We start from the raw sequence: 22,488 nt of genomic DNA on the forward strand, positions 1-22,488 counted from the left end.
GGTAGTAGAAGACTTTTATACAGAACTATACAACAGCCAACAAAACCATGACGAGACACTAGATTCAGGAGCCACCACAAGATTCAGGAAAAAGATTAGTCAACCAAGGATCAGAATATATCAACAGACGAAATAAGGAACGCAATGAGCAAAATGAAAAGAAATAAAGCTCCGGGAGAAGACAATATCATTATAGAAACCGTAAAGATTGGAGGAGACAGACGTTTAAAGAACATAAAGGAACTTTTCAACTTATGTCTACACCAAAGTGAAACACTTACAAGATGGCACAGTGCACTTACCATCTTATCACACAAAAAGGGCGATCCAACAGACCTCAATAATTACCGACCCATAAGCCTATTAAATCACCTCTACAAGTTATTCACAAGAATAATACCAAATAGACTGGAAAAAAAATGGGATTTTTAGCAACCTAGAAAACAGGCAGGTTTTAGGAAAAACTTTGGCACCAATGACCACCACCACTGCATAAAAGGGATTCTAGAAAAATCTATCGAATACAACCGACCATTGGTCCTGGCTTTTGTAGACTTTCGCAAAGCATTTGATACTATAGAAATTAACAGCATAATGAGAGCGTTGGAGGAAAGTCGTATAGATTATCGGTACTCCAAACTGATAGCGAACATAATAACAATAATGCAATCATGACCGTCCGACTACACAAAGATACCAAATCTATAAAAATCGAAAGAAAAATTAGACAGGGAGGCACATTATCTCCCAAACTTTTTACGGCAGTACTTGAACATGCTATCAAACAATTGGAGTGGGACATCAAAGGAATAATTGTCGACGGCGAAAGGCTCTTCCATCTACGATTCGCAGACGACATAGTTCTTATAACAGACAACTTAAAAGAGCTTAGAACTATGCTTACTGAGTTGGATGCCGCCCGTAAGAAACTTGGTTTAAACATAAATTTTGGAAAGACAATTCATAACAAACCAGGTACCAGGCAAAAATCCAAAGGTCGACTTCAACGAAATAGCATTGGTCCATAAATATGGTACTTAGGGCAAGAAATCCAAATTGCCAGGGACAATCAAACTGCCGAAAAACAAAGAAGGAACACCTTAGCATGGGCCGCCTATGGAGCTCTATCAGACATCTTCAAGAGCTACATCCCAAATTATTTGAAAAAGAAGACCTTCTACCAATGCGTGCTTCCAGTCATGACTTACGGCGCCGAAACATTATCGTTAACCCAGGCCACAGCAACCAAAACAAAGAGTGGCCCAAAGAAGAATGGAATGGTCGCTACTTGGACTGACTCTCAGACGTCATAGATGTCATAGAGCGAGAAGCATTGCCGAAGTGGAATAGGGCGGGCCATGTAGCCAGAATGAAGGACGGGGGGTGGACCCAACAAATTACAGTGAGGAAACCACGAGCAGACAGAAGAAGTAGAGATAGACCACCTACACGATGGACAGACGACGTCAAGGATTGCTGAGAATTGGTTGCAGGAAGCCCAAGACCGTCAAAACTGGAAGGAATTAGGGGAGGCCTATGTTCAACTTTGGATGCAGAAGGCTGGATGATGATGATAAGTGGCGCACTCCCAAAAAGATGCATAAAGAGATCGAATAACCCGCCAATAAAAACTACTGCTCCAATCTGATCATTAAATGATGCGTTCTAGTTTCAAAGTAAACAAGGATAATACAATGTTTTGATTTCTATAATTAAATATATTAATTCGTTATTTTTTTAATATTTTGTGATTCTAAAATTTTTTAAGATTTGTAAGATTCTTCTTAAAATGAAATTTTAATACTACATGCGTGCTGATGACACAGTGGTTTTTCTGTTAACCTGGCAATATACATATATTATATAATACACACTTGACCCACAAAGAACGGTATGTGCAATATTTGTTTTTATAAATAGAAGCATGCGGGAAGAGCTTACAATTATTATTAGAACATGATAACCGTAATTTGAGCTACGGATGTCTGATGAAGATCCGTAACGATCCGTAAATTCTCAGCTAAGTATTAACCGACGTATTTCTAACTGTAATTAGTTCAAAAGAAAATCGAGAAAAACAAACATAAGGATATATAAAACGGTAATAATGCACACACTGACGTATGATAGCGAAGTACGTACAATGAAAAAGGCAAATACGGAGAAATTGGAAAGATGGGAAAGGAAAATTCTCAAGGCTGTAGGAACTGTATAACGAACCAAGCATCAGTCGTTTCATAAAGGCGCAGAGAATGAGATGAATGGGGCATGTGATAAGAAAGGAAAGGAAGAGGATGCCAAAGGTGATCCTAAAACGAGGTCCAATCACGAAAAGAAAGGACGACCCAGGAAAAGATGGTTTGATAGCGTACATGAAGTTCTCAGAAAAGAGGAAATTCAAGGTTGGAAAAAAAGAGCAACAAAAAGGGATGATGGAGGAGAATAGTAAATTAATTTAGTAGACAAGGAGCATGATTGGACAAGCAGTCACCCCACACGATACAAGTTTGTAATCTATAGGTATTATATTTTATAATATAAATATAATGTATTTAATTGTATTTTAGCCCTAGGCCTTCAATGTCTGTTGAGCTTTATAAATAAAATGTCTTGACAAACATTTTGCGAGGCTGTACGTTACGATTGCTTTAGTAGAGGCTAAGATATGACTTTTTTAAATTGCCGACTTTTGGCCTGATTTCGCCATTAAATCGCCAAATTTACCTAAAAAAAGTGTGTGCAATAGGTATTTTTTATTTTTCAGTAAATTGTATTAAATTATCTGGCATTCCTACAAAAAATTATTTAAGTTATTTGTTTGAAATGATATAATAGAAATGCAATGCTCAACGTCCAAAGCCGACCGATGACCCGGAAGCAGACGCAGCATAACCGAACCAATAAATAGGTGCAATAACATTTTTCAGCGTTCTTTTTAATTTGTAATTTCATTGTATACCAATAGTTCCATAAGTTGTATTTTGTGATTTCTCAAATAAAACCTTTTTTAAAAGAAACGTTTCCCACCAGAAGTGTTCCCACCATTTCTATATAAATAATCGATTATACTTGGTTTGGATCAGTAGTCTTCTATTGAGGGGTTATTTGGTTTTTAATGCGCCTTTATGGTAAATAATAGGTTTGGAAATGCAGCGTTTTTACGAAAATAAAGCTTAATTTATGATCGTACCTGACACGTATATCATACACTGTGTGCGGAAATTCCAGATTCCGTAATTCATATTTTGTTACTTTGTAATTTGGCGTATTACTCGTATTAAATCTACCTCCAAGAGACCAAATTTTGTCGCAATGCGTGTCGCAAGTGTACCGTATTTCTCCCTCTAGAGGTTTTGGAAAACCATCTAATTTGGCATTATACTCCCACGTTAGAATTATTGAGCTAGGAGATTTAGCTGTAGCAGTTAACTGTTCAACAGGTTTAGGCCGCATATTTTTGAAGTGGTCGACATCAAAATATTGGACGATTTCTCCAAGAGTGTTGTTTGCGCGAAGGATAAACCTAAAAAATAATTATTAAATTAAGGAAACAATGAATTCAAATTAATGTGTCAATACGCTTCTCCAAGAAATTAACGCACCACCTTAAAATGGGTCATTTTTGATGTCTCGAATTTCCTAAACGTGTTGCCCGATTTAAGTAATTTTTTTAATATGTCTCATTCTTTAACAATATCGCTGTAAAAATATTCTTCCTAGACAGGTAAATTGTCATTGTATAACGGATGTACCACTCAAACTGTGTTTTTTTTTCTTAAAGTTCCACACCCTGTGGAATCTTCTAGCATTTATAAAGTACTGAAATACCCAACTATAACCTCATGTTTTCTTAACATTCTGTTTTTTGATTCAATCGCTTATGTTGGATAATAAAAAAGTTAGGTACTTTAACAACTAGCCTTGTTTTTGACAATTTACCTGTCTAGCAACAATATTATTACAGCGATATTGTTAAAGAATAAGGCTATAACATGTTAAAAAAATCACTTAAATCGGACAGCAGTTTTAGGAAGTTCGAAACATTAAAAATGACCAAGTTTTAAGGTGATGCGTTAATTTATTGGAGAAGTGTAGATACTACCTAATTTTATCTGTGAGTAATATAGTGTCAATATTATTTTTAAATATTTTGTTTATATGGAATTAAGCTAGCAGAATAAAACTAGCAGAAATATATTATAATTCCAACAATATGCTAGACTCTAGACAATTTTGATATCACCCAATGTACCATTGCAGAAAACTTTAAAAATAATAAGAGGCAAACCAGAGGGAAATGATATGTTTACAACAGAAACGAAACTAAATGTATCAGCTATCATGGAGCTGCTAACACTTTGCACAGATAACACTTTTTTAGCTAGATAATGATTTCTATACGCAAAATTTCGCCTTATCTCTATTATTAGTAGATATATTCATGGAGGATTTTGAACAAAACATTGTACACAAACAAGACAAACAACGCACAGTATGGTGGAGATATGTCGATGTTCTTCATTTGGCCTCACGGACCGTAAGCATTAAATAAATTCCTGATGTACATCAACATCAACAATAAAGACGAATCAATGAAATTCACCATGAAACAAGAAAACAACAATTCACTCCTTTTCTGGACATACTAATCACAAAAGAAGGTACAGGATATTCAACCAAAGTCTACAGAAAACCATCCCACAGCAGCAGAGTAAAGTAGTAAGTAAGTAAGCACATTTAAATTACACCTCTAACCATAATATAAACATCAAAAAAGAAATTATCAAATCCCTATATGATACAGCCCGAAGCACCTGCTCTAATAAAAATGCATTTCAGGAGGAAAATCCTGCCAACAAAGGTTTTAACTAAAAATAACTACCCATTGTCTTTTATAAACAAGGAATTCCACAAGAGTGAAGAAAGAAACCAAAAAAAAACAAAACATCACAAGCAATCCAGAAACACTCACAAGAAAGAACTCAAAGATGACAACAATACCATATGTGAAGTGCCTATCAGAAAAACTGAAAAGCATAGGAAACAAGTACAACATCACAACAAAATTCAAAACAACCGACACTCTGATATCTACCCTGTCCAAAATCAAACCCAAAAACACACAAGAAAGATCCAAAATCTGCATCTATAAAATTACCCTGTATATGCAACAATTTCTACGTAGGAGAAATGGCAAGACCATGAAGCATCAGGATAAACAAGCATAAAACACGTAAAGAACAGAGAAATCCTAGATATACAAACATGCCTGGGACAACGAGCACAGAGTACAATGGAAAGGCATCAATAAATATGAAATAAAGACATGTAAAAAAACTAAATCAAAAAAGCAGCTCTCATTATACTTAATAAAGAAAAATGTGTAGCAAACCCATCAGTAGAATTCAGCAGGCTTTGGTTACCAATACTAAAAGAAGAAGTCAACAACAAAAATATACCAACACTAGCGGAGTAATAGGAAGTCAGAAAAACATCACCTAAAATCATACAAATCTGTTACACAACTTAATCACAACTACAATGCAGATATACAGAGAGGATCTAAATTATGGAATAAATTCATTTTCTCTAAAATGGACGACTTTAGAGAAAAATCCCGAAACACGTCGATTTTTATTTTCAAATTACAATGTTTTGGCATATATTTCATACTAGTGACGTCATCCATCTGAGCGTGGTGACGTAATCGATGATTTTTTTAAATGGGAATAGGGGTCGTGTGGCACCTCATTTGAAAGGGTGTTCAATTCTCTATACAGTAATATAAACATTAGTATCATTATTTATACAGGGTGGCCAAAACAATAATTTTTGAATTAATTAATTGACGAAAAAGAAGAATGTATGCAATTTATTTAACTCAAAATACATTCTATCGCCGTCAGAAAATAGAAAAAAATATTCATTTGGCAAATAAACATTGCTTTTCGCTTAAATTAAATGTTCAAACTGCCAAGAGGTAGGTGGGAGGCTGTTTGTGATTTGATTTAAGCGAAAAAAAAATCTTTATGTGTGAAATATGTAAACATTTTTTTCTATTTACTGACAGCCGTACAATGTATTTTGAGTTAAATAAATTACATACATTCTTCTTTTTGCGTCAATTAATTTAATTCAAAAATTATTTTTTTGGCCACCCTGTATAAATAATGATATTATCGTTTATATTACTGAATAGAGAATTGAACACCCTTTCAAATGAGGTGCCATACGACCCCTATTCCCATTTAAAAAAATCATTGATTACGTCATCACGCTCAGATGGATGACGTCACTAGTATGAAATATATGCCAAACAATTGTAATTTAAAAATAAAAATCGACCTGTTTCAGGATTTTTCTCCAAAGTCGTCCATTTTAGAGAAAATGAATTTATTCCATAATTTAGATCCTCTCTGTATAAAGATTACAGATACAGATGATACAATACAGAATACACAACCATCATCAATTAGCGTATATTTGTCCACTGCTGTGGACGTAGCCCTCCCGTAAAATTTTCCACCCATTTCTATTTTGAGCTTCTTGCATCCAATTTATGCCGATGCGCTTTTAGGCCAGGGTAATAAGACAAAACTATACCCTATTCGTGACACTTCAACAGCCAGGGTACTGAAGCGTTTTTTCGACAGGTAATACCTATAAGAACAAGTTGGAACTATTTCCTGCGTAGAATCTGGCGGCCATTTTTATTTATAAACAATTTAGTGTCAAAAAACGGCCTTTTTCCTTTTTTTTTCAAATCAATGGAAAACATTAAGACTGATTATGAAAAAACAAAAGATGTAGATCTTTGAAACACACTCAGTGATCAAAAGATCCACAGGTACTGGTTTAACGACCACTCGTACGAAATCAAACAAATGAAATAGAGAATGTGGAAAAATCCCCTTACGAATAACTCACACATCCACTATTTCTGTCTGGGAAAAATTTTTCGAATAGAATCAAAGATCCAAACACCAGTTCTTAGAAATGTGTTTCGCCCTCTTCAACCTCCGTGGGCTCATCGGTAAAGATGACAGGTTGAATATCTTTAGACACATTCCATCAAAAAACAACATCCGAGACATAGACATAACATGTCATTTTCAGGTTGGGCGTAGATTTACGCTCCTGTTATGTCTATGTCTCGGATGTTGTTTTTTGATGGAATGTGTCTAAAGATATTCAACCTCTCATCTTTACCGATGAGCCCACGGAGGTTGAAGAGGGCGAAACACATTTCTAAGAACTGGTGTTTGGATCTTTGATTCTATTCGAAAAATTTTTCCCAGCCAGAAATAGTGGATGTGTGAGTTATTCGTAAGGGGATTTTTCCACATTCTCTATTTCATTTGTTTGATTAAGACTGATTTGTACAAACATCTTCGGGAGAATGGAAAAAGCTTTAAAATGGCGTATTACAAAGTTTGATATACTCATTTATTGTTAATATAATTGCAAAAAAGGTCGAAATAGCAAAAAGAATAATTTTGCAATAACTATTATAAAAATAAGTGTACAGGTTTGAAATTTTTGTCAAATGAGGGCTCTTTGGTGCTTAACTCAAGAATATCCGTCGCAAAAAAATCATAGCACGTGATCTGTCTTTAAAAAGACAACCAAATGCAACGATGACAGTAAAATTCTCGCGTTAGAGATTCCATAGTAAATCACGAGGGAAAACCAGGAAAAAACCTCGTGATACTATCCCGACATCGTAAGTATTTGGTCTTACATTTAATTTACCTTCAAAAAACTAATACCAAATTCTGACTTTAATATGTTTAAATTATAAATAATATTAATAATACATAGATATACAATAAGTAATACTAAAATATAAAATTTGTACTAACTCGATATGTTATTGACATACTAATCGTGGTATTTTATTTCTATTGACTTCCTCTTTCAGTATAGGTAACCTCATCCTACTGCATTCTACCGAGGAATTTGCGACACAATTGGTTTCATTTAGCATAATTAGAGCCGCTTCTTTGATTTTTCTCTTTTTACTATCTGATTCTTTCAGGACTATATGTACTTGAATCTCTCCACTGAATTCTATGTTCATTATCCCATGCGTGTTGACACATTTGAGATCTACCAAATTCTCTATTTTTAATATAAGACTGATGTTCACTTACTCTAACGTTTAATGGTCTTGATGTTTCACCTAAATAAAATTGTTCGCATTCACAAGGTATTTTATAAATGCAATTCTTTGTTCTTTCTTGTTCATTGTTAGGTTTAGTTTTAGATAGAATAGATCTCAATGTGTTTGTTGTTTTGAATGTTGTTGAAATGTTGAATTTATTTCCTATTGTTTTAAGTTTCTCGGATAGTCCTTTTATGTATGGTATTGTTATTTTCCTCGTATTATTTCTTGTGAATGTTGTAGGATCCCGTTCTAAGTTGTTCTGTTCCATTCGATCCAATCTTGACAATTCCTTATTTATAAACGATAAAGGATAATCATTTTTTAATAAAACAGATGTTAACAATTGTTTTTCTTCTAAAAATGAATTTTCGTTAGAACAAGTAATTTTGGCTCTATCATATAAGGATTTAATGATTCCCTTTTTAACGTTGATGTTGTGATTTGATTTGTAATTCAGATATCTGTTGGTGTGTGTTGGCTTTCTATACACTTGAGTCTCATATCCAGTATCCTTCTTTGAGACTAAAACATCGAGGAAAGGCAAATTCATTTTTAGAAGAAAAACAATTGTTAACATCTGTTTTATTAAAAAATGATTATCCTTTATCGTTTATAAATAAGGAATTGTCAAGATTGGATCGAATGGAACAGAACAACTTAGAACGGGATCCTACAACATTCACAAGAAATAATATGAGGAAAATAACAATACCATACATAAAATACCATACTGAGAAACTTAAAACAATAGGAAATAAATTCAACATTTCAACAACATTCAAAACAACAAACACATTAAGATCTATTCTATCTAAAACTAAACCTAACAATGAACAAGAAAGAACAAAGAATTGCATTTATAAAATACCTTGTGAATGCGAACAATTTTATTTAGGTGAAACATCAAGACCATTAAACGTTAGAATAAGTGAACATCAGTCTTATATTAAAAATAGAGAATTTGATAGATCTCAAATATGTCAACACGCATAAGATAATGAACATAGCATTCAGTGGAGAGATTCAAGTATAGTCCTGAAAGAATCAGATAGTAAAAAGAGAAAAATCAAAGAAGCGGCTCTAATTATGCTAAATGAAACCAATTGTGTCGCAAATTCCTCGGTAGAATGCAGTAGGATATGGTTACCCATACTGAAAGAGGAAGTCAATATAAAGAAAATACCACGATTAGTAAGTCAATAACCTATCGAGTTAGTACAAATTTTATATTTTAGTATTTCTTATTGTATATCTATGTATTATTAATATTATTTATAATTTAAACATATTAAAGTCAGAATTTGGTATTAGTTTTTTGAAGGTAAATTAAATGTAAGATCAAATACTTACGATGTCGGGATAGTATCACGAGGTTTTTTCCTGGCTTTCCCTCGTGATTTACTATGGAATCTCTAACGCGAGAATTTTACTGTCATCGTTGCATTTGGTTGTCTTTTTAAAGACAGATCACATGCTATGCTTTTTTTGCGACGGATATTCTTGAGTTGGGATGGATTTCATGTAATCGAATGAACTATTTTTTAGTAAAGTCGTCCCAGGAACGCAACTCATAAATATTGGCGATATCATTTTAAAGTCTTCTACTTTAAAATGTATAATATACGTCTGAATTGCCAATATAAATGAGTTAGATTAAATAAATTATTAGAAGAATATTTTTTTACTTAGCAACAACATCTTTGTTTATTTTAGTAGTATTTTGTATTTTGTCAACGAAACCGGATTTGGGCTTCGAAACGTTAATAAATTAATTTTTTTAGTAAAATTGTGGCTTATTTCCCATAGAAAATACTTAATTATAAAAATGCCACAAGGAAATAGCTTCAGAACAACATGCATTTATTAGGAATAAATATTTATGCAAAAATATCGTCAATTCTTCCTTATAAACTTTTTGAATAAGTTTTTTCAAAAAATCTATTTTTTTACTGTGTTAGGTGCACAACTACCAAGTAATGTTATGCATATGATAAAAGTTTATAAGGAAAAATTGACCATACTGTTGCATAATTATTTATTACTAATAAATGCATTTTTTATTCACTTTTTTAAACCAATTTGAAAATTTGGCTCATGGCCTTTCATTTGGTACCTGTAGAATGGTTCTAACATTATTTTTTTCTGACATGTTATTGCAAAAAAAGCTCTCTGGGATAAACAATTTGAATAAAATTTAAACAACTGAAGGAATCGCTTTGAAATTTTTGTCACATATTAAGCACCAAAGAACCCGCATTTGACAAAAATTTCAAAGCTGTACCGGGTGTCCCAATAAGAATGGCTCTCGGCCATATCTCAGGAACCGTTCATAGTACAGGTTTGAGAAAAAAATATTTATAACAAAAGTTGCCTCGGGAAAATCCTGGAAATTATTTTCATACTTGTAGGTCCACCGCTAGAGGGCGTAATTTAATATCAAAAATTAAAAAATCAAAATTTTACAAAATTTACCTGATGAAAGGGCACTGAAAATCCAATCATCGTATTCTTCATAAAATTCTGCGCATATTTGATTTCACAAGTTTAAGTCTACCTTTGCAAATAAGAGGTGGAGGTGAGTGGGAACCTTCTTATGAAAAAATGGCTGTAAGTCCCGTTCTGCTAAATCGAATTTTGCATACTTGGTATTGTTGAAAACAGCTCTTTTTCGACAATGTAAGTGTCTTATTTTCGAAATAGCCCAATAAGTAATATGCAAGCTAGGAGGCGTTATTTAATTATTTTCAGAAATCTAGGTTTCTTTGGAAAATATTAAATACAAGTATGCATTTTTAATCGTGTATTACAAAATTAGACCAAATTAGCAACATAATACCGAAACCCGTATGTCGATACCTTTTTTCTATCTCGAGATATCTTAAGAAATGTGTAAATTTTAAACATAACTGTTACTGTCACCGGTAAACGAGGTTAAGGAAAAGTAGTGTGCTATGGAAAAAACAAATAAACATTTTCCAGGTGTAAACGTATATAATTAATTAAAACAAGAAGAAGACAAACAACACTATAAAATATAACAAAGAAATAAAAGCAACTACTTACTTAGTCTTAGTGACTGCCTAAATGTTCAAATTGTTGCCCATCATTTTCGATGCAAGCATTTACTCTTTCAAGAGTAGATTGAATAGCAACAGATTTAACTGTTTTAAACTTTTATTTATGGGGACTGATTAAAGACCTTGTTTTTGCCGCTAGGCCCACTACTCGAGAAAACATATGATCTAGAATCTAGAGCAGGGGTGGGCAAATACTTTTAAGCGCGGGCCAAAATGACATTTTCAAAATGTCTCCCGGGCCGGAAGACTATACTGTGAACGAACGCTGTGTACCCGCCAATCTTTTTGGTGGAGTTATTTCCCTGCACTGTCCAAAAAATTGTTTGACACAAATTTTATAAGTATCATTTTAAAGCATTTAGACAAAGAAATTTGATGGTGAAGAATCTTTCAACGGGCCGGATAAAGAAAACAAAAGGGCCGGCTTTTGCCCACCCCTGATCTAGAGAATACGAAACGCCATTCAAAGCATTGCGAAAGCAGAAATTGAGACTGCTGTTCGATCTACTCTTGAAAGAGTAAATGCTTGCATCGAAAATGATGGGCAACAATTAAAACATTTAGGTCGTCACTAAGTAAGTAGTTGCTTTTATTTCTTTGTTATATTTTATAGTGTAGTTTGTCTTATTGTTGTTTTAATTAATTATGGGCCATTCCACGAACATACGCCTGTTTTGGATTACTTCGACAACGAATATTTTACTGCGCAACATAAGAAGTACGAAAGTAAATGGCGCTAATAATTATCCCAATAAACAACAATGTAATTTGCAATTTATTTTCGTTCCTCTTATTTTGCACAGTAAAATATTCGTTGTCGAAGTAATCCAAAACAGGCGTATGTTCGTGGAATAGGGTATACATTTACATCTGGAAAATGTTTCTTTGTTTTTTCCATAGCACACTACTTTTCCTTAACCTGGTTTACCGGTGACATTAACAGTTGTTTAAAATTTACACGTTTCTTAAGATATCTCGAGATAGAAAAAAGGTATCGACATGCGGTTTTCGGTATTATGTTGCTAATTTGGTCTTATTTTGTAATACAGGATTAAAAATGCATATTTGTATTTAATATTCTCCAAAGAAAACTAGATTTCCGAAAATAATTAAATAACGCCTCCTAGCTTGCATATTAGTTATTAGGCTATTTCGAAAATAAGACACTTCATTGACAAAAAAGAGCTGTTTTCAACAAGACCAAGTATGCAAAATTTGATTTAGCAGAACCGGACTTACAGCCATTTTTTCATAAGAAGGTTCACACTCACCCCCACCTCTTATTTGCAAAGGTAGACTTAAACTTGTGAAATCAAATATGTGCAGAATTTTATGAAGAATATAGAATAGAATAGAAATATGCTTTATTGTCATGAAAAATTGTACAATTTTATCGACAAAGCTTATAAAAGTCAAGAAAACAACAATAACAATCCAATTTACTAAAATTACATAAATCGTCAAATATTTAAAATAATAATAAGAATAATGAAGTTGACTACAAATGAAGGTGAATGAACACAAATAATCAATTGCAAAATTTAAAATAAATTGCAAATGCATAGTCTACCTAGTAATTAATAAAAAAAGTTTTAAAAGTTAAGCTGCTGCATATGACACCCAAATATAGATAAAAAAAAATAATAAAAATACTACTTGTGCAAAGGGTACTGTAATTTCTTAGTTATTGATTAAGAAAATCTTCTACTGAATAATATGGTCTTTCAGATAGGTAGGCTTTTGTCAGTTTACGGAATTTGGGGAAAGATGCTGCAGATTTAAGTTGTAGAGGGAGATGGTTGTAAAGTTTTTTTGCGGAGTATAATATAGATTTCTTTACTAACTCCGAGGACGGGGTTGGCAAATAGACATTAAACGTAGAATTTCTCGTGAAGTAGTCATGGTTAGGTCTTGGTGGAAAGACATGTAGATGTTTAAGAATTAAGCAAACAGTTTCTAAAATATACAAAGATGGAAGGGTTAAAATTCCGTGATCTTTGAAGTAACTTTTGCAATGTGTTGTTCTTCTGAGGCCAAACAGATATCTTATTGCTCTTTTTTGTAATTTGAAAATAACATCGAATTGGGCAGCTGTACCAGAACCCCAAAAAGGAAGACCATAACGAAGATGCGACTCGAACAAAGAAAGAATACGATGATTGGATTTCCAGTGCCCTTCCATTAGGTAAATTCTGTAAAATTTTGATTTTTTTAATTTTTGATATTCAATTACGCCCTCTAGCTGTAGACCCACAATTATGAAAATAATGTCCAGGCTTTTCTCGAGGTAACTTTTGTTATAAATATTTTTTTCTCAAAGCTGTACTATAAACGGTTCCTGAGATATGGCCGAGAGCCATTCCTGTTGGGACACCTGGTACATTTATTTGTAAAATAGTTATTGCGAAATTAATTTTTTTTTTGAAATTTGACCTTTTCTCGCAATTATTATAACAATAAATGCATTTATAATACGCCATTTTAAAGCTTTTTCCATTCCCTCGAAGATGTTTTTGTACTAAGAAAACCATAAGTCTTACTGTTTTCCATTAATTTAAAAAAAAAGGGAAAAAAGGCCGTTTTTTGACACTAAATTGTTTATAAATAAAATGGCAGCCATATCCTACGCAGGAAATATTTACAATTGGTTCTTATAGGTACTATCTGTCGAAAAAACGCTTCAGTACCCTGGCTGTTGAAGTGTCATGGAAAAAACCTTATTACCCTGGACTATTTATATCATCCGTTCATCTAGTTGGTGGTCGTCCTCTGCTTCGATATGCATCTAGTCGGTGGTCGTCCTCTGCTTCGATATGCATCTTGTCTTAGTCGCCATTTCAAAATCTTTCTAGTCCATCTATCATACCTCGATCATGTTCGGCCAAAGCCCATTTAGCAATACACAAACACATCACACAAAAAACACACAAAACAGTCAGAATTTGATATTGCTACGGTAAAAACAGCACCTTAAGATTTTTCAGCTATGTGCATGCTGTTGCCTGCAAGATCGAGGCCAAGTATGTCGATTTTGAAGAGACTAACCAAATAACCAATAACAAACAACTTGGTTATACATTTTCCCAAAATTGTTTGAAACAACTTTTTTGAGAACGATTTCCGGAGTGGAAGTCGAAACGGTAAACATTAGTGAGTTAAAAATGTAATTTTCATTACAACTGATAATTATGGCTTAATTCCATATAAACATAATATTTAATTCAAAAATGAATAACCACTTTCAATTTCGTTGCAACACGAAACTACAGCCGCATTATATTCTAGTTCAATCAGAGAGTGCAGCAAGCACCTCTACCGGTTTCGAAACTTATTAGTCTCTCATCAGGAGGCACATATGCTGCTCTCTCTGACCCAACCAGGACAAACCCCGGCGTACAGTTACGGATTGCAACGAACAAAATGGCAGGGATGCCCTAGTGGCAACTGCTAGCAAAAGACTAAGTTTTCAATCTAATAGCACATAAAATAATATCAAAAATATTACTCTACATACCACCAGATTGAAAACAATGGGAACCGTCTCTGGTTACACCTCCGAAGCTTCTAAAATTTGCAAGCCATAACGGATGCTGAGACTAAAGAAGATGAGGGAATTTTACAATAAATTTTAAAATAATTTGTAAAATAAATTTTTTTTTGATGTGTATAAGTGTGTATATGATGATGTGTATACAGGGTGTCCAGAAACTCTACCGACAAAAGAAGACAGCAGATTCCTCAAATAATTTTAAGACATTTTAACCCTTCCTAAGGGAGCTAGAGCTCTTTGAAGATGGCGTCTTGTAATTAGTTTTTCTTAAATAACTCCAGAACGCTTCTATTGAGAAAAACGAAAATTGGTACACATATTAATTTATCTTCCAGAGATAAATCGATTCCATGCATTGCGAATTTCTAGTACCGGTCATAGGCGTCCGTTTTGGGTAGGGTAACGGTTATTTTATCGCATAACTTTTTTTTCTTTAACTTTTAAGCATTTTTGATACTGGATTATAAAATTGTGAGGTATTCTAGTAATAAAAGGTACGCTTGATTTAAGTCGGTAGGACTCATCGTTTTTTAGAAAAATCGATTTGAAAATTTTTCGTTTTTTGAATTTGAAATATATTGAAAAAAATTTTCAAAAAAAACGGTGTATTTTACCAACTTAAAGCAAGAGTAACTTTTAGTACTAGAATACCTCATAATTTAATAATCTAGAGCAGGGTCGGCAACTTTTTTCGGATGGCGGGCCATGTTCAAAATAAAATTTTTTATGCGGGCCGCATATTCAAATGTAGCTTAAATAGTCTTCTTCTTCAGTCTGTTTGCATCCATCCCTGGACAAAGGTCTCCCCATGAGTCATTCACTTCTCTCTGTTTTGTGCTATTTAGTGCCAGTATCTACCCATTTTTGCTTTGACGTCGTCTAGCCATCGTTTTTGTGGTTTTGCTTTAGTATGACCGGGCTCGTGTGGTCTCCAATGTATATTGTTTCGCATCCACATTTCATTGCTTTGTCATGGCCAGTTCCATTTTATTTGCGCAATTTTTCCAATTGCATCTTCCACCTTCGTCCTGCGTCACACGTCCTTATTTTCGTTTATGTCCTTTCAACTTAGTCCTAACATAGCTTGTTCGATGGACCTCTGTGTTGATCTTAATCTATATTCATCTTTCATCTATTTTAAGGCATTTATAACGTCCTCGTTAGTAATTTTAGTAGTTCAGATTTTACATTTAATATTTCCGTACCGCGGTTTTCTGGTTTTTCTATGTTGAACGAGTATAATTTTGTATAAATAGTAATATTCAATAATATTTATTAAATTATTTTTGTCATTTATAGTGATTCCATTTATATCTGTTATCAGGTGTATTTGTTGTCGGTCTTTCCTATTTAGAGTTTTGAACACTTTCATACTCTTGATTTTCCCTATAATATTTTCGATTTGTTCGGTATTTTAGTCCCTGATGTCTTGTCTTATCCTTTTTTTTTATTGCCTTATTAAGTTCCTTATATTTTAGTGAATTTCGGTCCATGCAACTGTTGTCCTTAAGCGTCTGTTGTCTTTCTGTCTTTAATTTATTATTTTTCATAAGTTTGTTGATTTTTCCTAAAATTACATTAGTGTATTGACGGGCCGCACAAAAAGTTTCAAAGGGCCGCATGCGGCCCGCATTTTGCCGACCCCTGATCTAGAGTCTAGAGTAAAAAATGCTTAAAAATTAAAGACAAAAAAGTGATGCGATAAAATAACCATTGACCTACCCAAAACGGACTCATATGACCGGTACTAGAAACTAGCAATTAATGAAATCGATTCATCTCTGGAATATAAATAAACGTACCAGTTTTCGTTTTTCTAAATGGTTTTTTTTGAAATTTTTTTTTGGAAATTCAAAAAACGAAAAATTTTCATATCGATTTTTCTAGCAAACGGTGCGCCCTACCGACTTAAAGCAGGAGTACCTTTTAGTACTAGAATAACTTACAATTTAATACCCAGTGTCAAAAATGCTTAAAAATTAAAGACTAAAAGTTGTGCGATAAAATAATCGTTGCCCTACCCAAAACGAACGCCTATGACTGGTACTATAAATTCGCAATGGATGAAATCGATGTATCTCTGGAAGATGCGTACCAATTTTCGTTTTTCTAAATAGAAGCGTTCTGGAGGAATTTAAGAAAACTAAACAAGACGCCATCTTCAAAGAGCTTAGCTCCCTTAGGAAGCATTTTCAGACTAGGTGAATTTGGTTAAAATATCTTAAAATTATCTGAGGAATCTCCTGTCTTCGTTTGTCGGTAGAGTTTCTGGACATCCTGTATAGTTTCAGAATATTATTTTTATTAAAATCACCAACTTACTTAAATAGCTGCTTTGACTGCCTGTATTGTGGGGATGTGGTTACGCTCCATACACAGCTCAAATTTCCCCCTGTAGTATCAGTGGAAACGTCGCTTATTGGGTAGGTTGGACAATGCGCTTGACTAGTTTTTCTAAAATCAAATAAAAATTGTTATAATATCATAATGTTTCTCGTTATAACTGCTTTCTAAGAACTTTTTGCTGTTAAGGCAAGCGTCCACAGACCCGCATCGTACGCATCGGACGCATCGTACGCAACGGATTTTAGTTTGCCTTGTACAGAAACTTATGTAACCGCGTCCACTGATCCGCATCGTACGGATCGCATTATCGATTGTCAAACTAAAATCCGTTGCGTACGATGCGTACGATGCGGGTCTGTGGACGCTTAACTTTAAAGTAACAAATGCAGTGAAGTAAAGAATGGTATTTGTTATTGATGAGTTGATTACATCAAAAGTAGCTGTTTTAAATATCTACAAATAAAAACGGGAGGTGGTTTTAAGGGGATGGGAAGGGGGGTTATGGTTTGAAAATTTGGAAATTTTCAATTTTTTTATTATTTTAAATGAATGTACGTAACATATAATTTTTCAAAGTTCGCCACTCACACCATTTTTGGATAATTTTCCCTATTTTTTTACAAACATTGTTCTATATCTTTTTCTACTCAGTTTTAGGTATATACATTGGTACATGCAAGTACAAAAAATAAGCTTTTTCTTTTATTTAACAATATAATATACCTAAATGTACAAGTTAAAACGAAATATTTAAAAATTAACCGTAAAGATTAACAAAAATCGTTAGAAGTGGAAAATTTTGAAAAGACATATTTTGCTTAAAATTAGTCCTAGAATCTTCTACAATAGACCATTTTAGAGGTAATTGATTTTTATTTCTAATCAATACACTATTACACTATTACATATACCTAAAACTGCGTAGAAAAAAGTTATACAGTAAGACAATGTTTGCGAAAAAATAGGGAAATTATCCCAAAAATCATGTGAGTGTCGAATTTTGAAAAATTGTATTTCGGATACTATGGATCCTAAAGACTTCTACTAAACGTCAATTTAACGAGAAAGAAGAAAAGTTTTTTCTGTGAAGCAATGCTTATACCTACATCCCCGTGGAAAAAAGGTATGGGGCAAAAAATCGCGTTGTTCGTGATTTTTTTTTTTCGTTTTTTGACGTATTTTTGCCAAAAAAAATATTTTTGACTTCAAAAGGTGACATTTTGACAGGAAATTTAATTTTGAACAACTTTTCTGTGGATGTATATGTATCAAAAGTGCATAGAATTTAACCTAATGCACCCTAGTAGTAAACCGCTTTCTCAAAAACGCACCTCTTTAAATGGTAGGACTTAGCGGTTTTTTCACATTTGGGGGTATATTGACCATATAAAACAATAGATCCCCTTTAACGTTGTAATTCAGTTTAGCCCTCTTTTTTTTTCGACATAACCAATAGAATATAAAATACAGGGTGATTGATTAGTGTGAGTGATAAAGCTCAGTAGACCCCTATAGTAATACAGGATGGTTGATTAGTGTGATAAAGCTCAGTAGTTCCGCTATAGTAATAGATAGCAATAAAAGTTAATAACAAAAATTGTAGCCAACTTTAAGCTTCACATTACAAAATTAGTTAGAATGTTACAGGGTGTTCGATAACATAGTGGCAGACCAAACTCATGTTTTTTTAAATGGAACACCCTATATATTATTATATATTCGAAATCTTCTTAACTTGCTTATCACAAAAATATAAAATTTGTTATATTATACAGGATATTTACAAAGTTATAACCAATTTTCTATGAAAATCGTAACAAGTTCAGCCCCCTGTATAAATAAAAATAAACACAATAGCAATGGTTTATTAGTGCCATATTTTTTTGTTGATTGTGAAAATTTTTAAGAATGGTTGATATTGCTAATTTTTTATATCGAATAGAGGGTGAGTAAAAACGCAAGTACATTCTTTTCTCAGAAATTATAAATGGAACACCCTGTACCTACTTTATATCACTATCGAAAAGTACCATTACCGTACTTTAATTTTTATACAATATTCCCTATGTCCAAATTTGTTAGTTTTCGAGATATTTTCATTTTTCAGAGCAAATTATTAATTTAGGTGTCTAACCTAATAATAAAATTATGCCTATTAACTGAACCGTTTTTATGAAACGTAGTTTCATCTCCAAATAGTACATTATCGAAGAAATCTCTGTCAGTTGATTTTATCTAAGGCCCATTCACAAAATAATATTCTCTTTTCTGAATCTTCCTGAATTAATTCTTGGTACAATTGAATGGGGTAAGGGTGCATTCTGTCTTTTGCAAGAATTCTTTGCACAGAGTAGTAAATTAGTTCGTTTGCTTTGGAAATATTTCGTATACTTGTATGTTGATTTTCAGTAACTGCCAGCAACACAGTTATTTCGTTTTCCTCTGTTACAGTACTTTTTGTTCGCCCGTGTTTTTTATACATAACTGAATTAGTGCGGTTAAAAACCAATCCTTAACTTTTCAAAGCTTGCTGTTGTAGGTTGTCGTCTTTCATAGAACCGTTCATGATAAATCCTTACTGATAATAATAACGCATTTTTATTGCACTCCCCCAATTCCAGATACTGGGCACCCATGTGCTTCGGAGGTCGGTTCTGTTGCATATTCGTGTCCAGTGACCCCAAATACCACGAAATAAGAAAATCTTGCCCTTAATATACTGATCTTAACATGTTTATGCATTTTTCGATGCGTTTTATACACTTTAAAATGTAATAATGCATTTCCAACCATTTTTCTATTGTAGACTTTTTTCCAGACGTCATCCTAATCCTAAATACAATGCAAAAAGTTGCAAGTCTCTAGGTACCTACTATATTTAAAAATAGATTTATTCCTGTGTTTTTAGTGTTAAATGCCCTGGTCTAATAAAAACAATGCCATACCTACATGTAAAATTAAAGTTGATGATCACAGTCTAGAAATATTATCATTTCTACATTTTTTCCGGTCAATCTAACCTAGGTATTTTTTTTCTAGACCTGATAAGAATAGTGTGTATTATTAAAATGTGTTGCATTTTTATTTTCAAAGGAACAAACATCTGTGAATTATCTACCTCGACAAATCGTATTTTATCGTATAGACATCTGTTTCTGGGTGCATGCTTTGTTAAATGATTTACCTCCCTCTGTTTCAGCTACTTCTCAGCGCCCTGTAATCCTGTAAAACTCTCCATAGCCTTCGCCCTTCATAGATAAAATTTTAGTTAACTGTACTGATACCGAACACTCGTGGAATACCGGTCCGATTTCGATATCAACCGATTTTAGATACAATACTCAAATAGGTAAATAGGTACTTGCTCTGATACGATTGGTACGAAGTAACGAAGTAATCAGAGTAATCAAAGTAATCAAAGTAATCAAAGTAACGATTTGCCTCTCTGTATAGTAATTGTTACTTACGGCATTCGTAAGTAACGAGTACTTTGTAACGAATAGTTACTTTTTCTACATCACTATCGAGATCAACCATTTCATCGACAGTAAAATCCATCTTAACTATTTAATAACACAATACACAAACAATTATGATGAACCGTGAGTTTTAGACAATTCAGTCATGGCTTACTTACAATTTGGAAAAATTTAGACACCTTATTAATAATTTGCTCTGAAAAATGAAAATATCTCGAAAACTGACAAATTTAGACATAGGGAATATTATACAAAAATTAAAGTACGGTAATGGTAATTTTCGATAGTGACATAAAATACAGGGTGTTCCATTTAAAATTACGGAGAAAATAATGTACTTGCGTTTTGACTCACCCTGTATTCGATATAAAGAAAATTAGGACTATCAACCATTCTTAAAAATTTTGACAATCAACAAAAAAATATGGCACCAATAAACCATTGCTGTTGTGCTTATTTTTATTTATACAGGTAGCTGAACTTATGATTTTCATAGAAAATTGGTTATAATTTTGTAAATACCCTATATAACATAACAAACTATTAAAAAAAAACAAGCTTGGTCTGCCACTATATTATCGAACACCGTAACTAATTTCTAATTCTAACTAATTTTGTAATGTGAAGCTCAAAGTTGGCTACAATTATTGTTATTAACTTTTATTGCTATCTATTATTACAGCAGATCTACTGAGCTTTATTACACTAATCAATCAACCTGTATAGTAAAATAAATAGTCATTTTACATAATTTTGTGAATAAATTGGCCCCAAATATATCATTATTTTATAAGCAAAATGTAATCAGAATAATTAATTCGTTGTTTTGGAGTACGCAATTTTTAAATTTAGTTTATGTTAACACTCGAGATACAATTGTTGTATTTTTATTTTACATTTGTTTGTTGTATTTCCGGTGTGACAAATTATATACACCTATATCATTATTCACATATTGTCATATTTACATAATTCATCATGCAAGTAGTCGACAAATAACCAACAATGAGTTTTGTGCAGAATTATTTTGAAATTGTATATAAATATATAATATACATATATTATTTATTTATTACTCAAATTACATTTTTGAGGTTTTATCGAAATAGCGTCACCATAACTCACTATGCTATGAGGGACAAGCATTATGCAATATCGATAGCAACATTGCTCTCGAAGTTTATAGCATTACGGCGTCTTCTCCACTCTCCTCTCAATCCATCTCTTTAACCGGCAAATATCATTCTCAGTACCTTCCTTTCAAATACCAGCAGCTCATTAATTTCCCGTTGATGTAGAGTCCATGTTTCACTTTAGGGATGGTCACAAGATCAAGCTTAGCTCGGCTCGTTTAACGAGCCGAGCTTCGAGCTCAAGTCGGTTTGTTTCTTGCGAGCCGAATCAAATTTTTTCGAGCCGAGCAGAGCTGAATTCGAAACAGCCGAGCTTTCCTTAACGAGCTTGTTAATATTTTAACTAATACTCTATTTTTATTAATTTATTTGTGCTACGACTGATACTTTTCTTTGAGAATACGTAATTCAGACTACATATTACATGTATTTTCACTACCTATATTGTGTGTCCGTAAAGTATGGAAAAAATTGGATATTTCCTAAACTAAACGCCTTTTGAAATATTTTCGATTTCAAGCTAGGCTCGGCTCGAACTATTAGAGCCGAGCCGACACAAGCCACGAGCTCAACCTGCAGCTCGAAGTTCAAGTCGAGCTTCTATCTCGAGCTCGGCTTGGCTCGGCTCGAGTCCATCCATATTTCACTTCCATATGTAACAATTGAGCGAATAATTGACAAGTGCAGTCTTAATTTAGATGTTCTTTTTAGCAGCTTAGATATTAATAATGATGAT

General features: G+C 33.2%; 1 protein-coding gene across 1 annotated transcript in view; it reads right to left on the reverse strand.

The window, feature by feature from the left end:
* LOC114342541 (uncharacterized) overlaps positions 1–22,488 on the reverse strand; it is a 379,450-nt gene that overhangs the window by 1,281 nt on the left and 355,681 nt on the right. Inside the window, exons 8-9 of the mRNA XM_050663028.1 lie at positions 17,117–17,248; positions 3,191–3,523 (exon numbers count right to left, since the gene is read on the reverse strand). Coding sequence (XP_050518985.1) covers positions 3,191–3,523; positions 17,117–17,248 — 465 coding nt within the window. The remainder of the gene's footprint in view (positions 1–3,190; positions 3,524–17,116; positions 17,249–22,488) is intronic.

This window comes from Diabrotica virgifera, chromosome 10 (assembly GCF_917563875.1).
Source record: "Diabrotica virgifera virgifera chromosome 10, PGI_DIABVI_V3a".
Lineage (NCBI taxonomy): Eukaryota > Metazoa > Arthropoda > Insecta > Coleoptera > Chrysomelidae > Diabrotica > Diabrotica virgifera.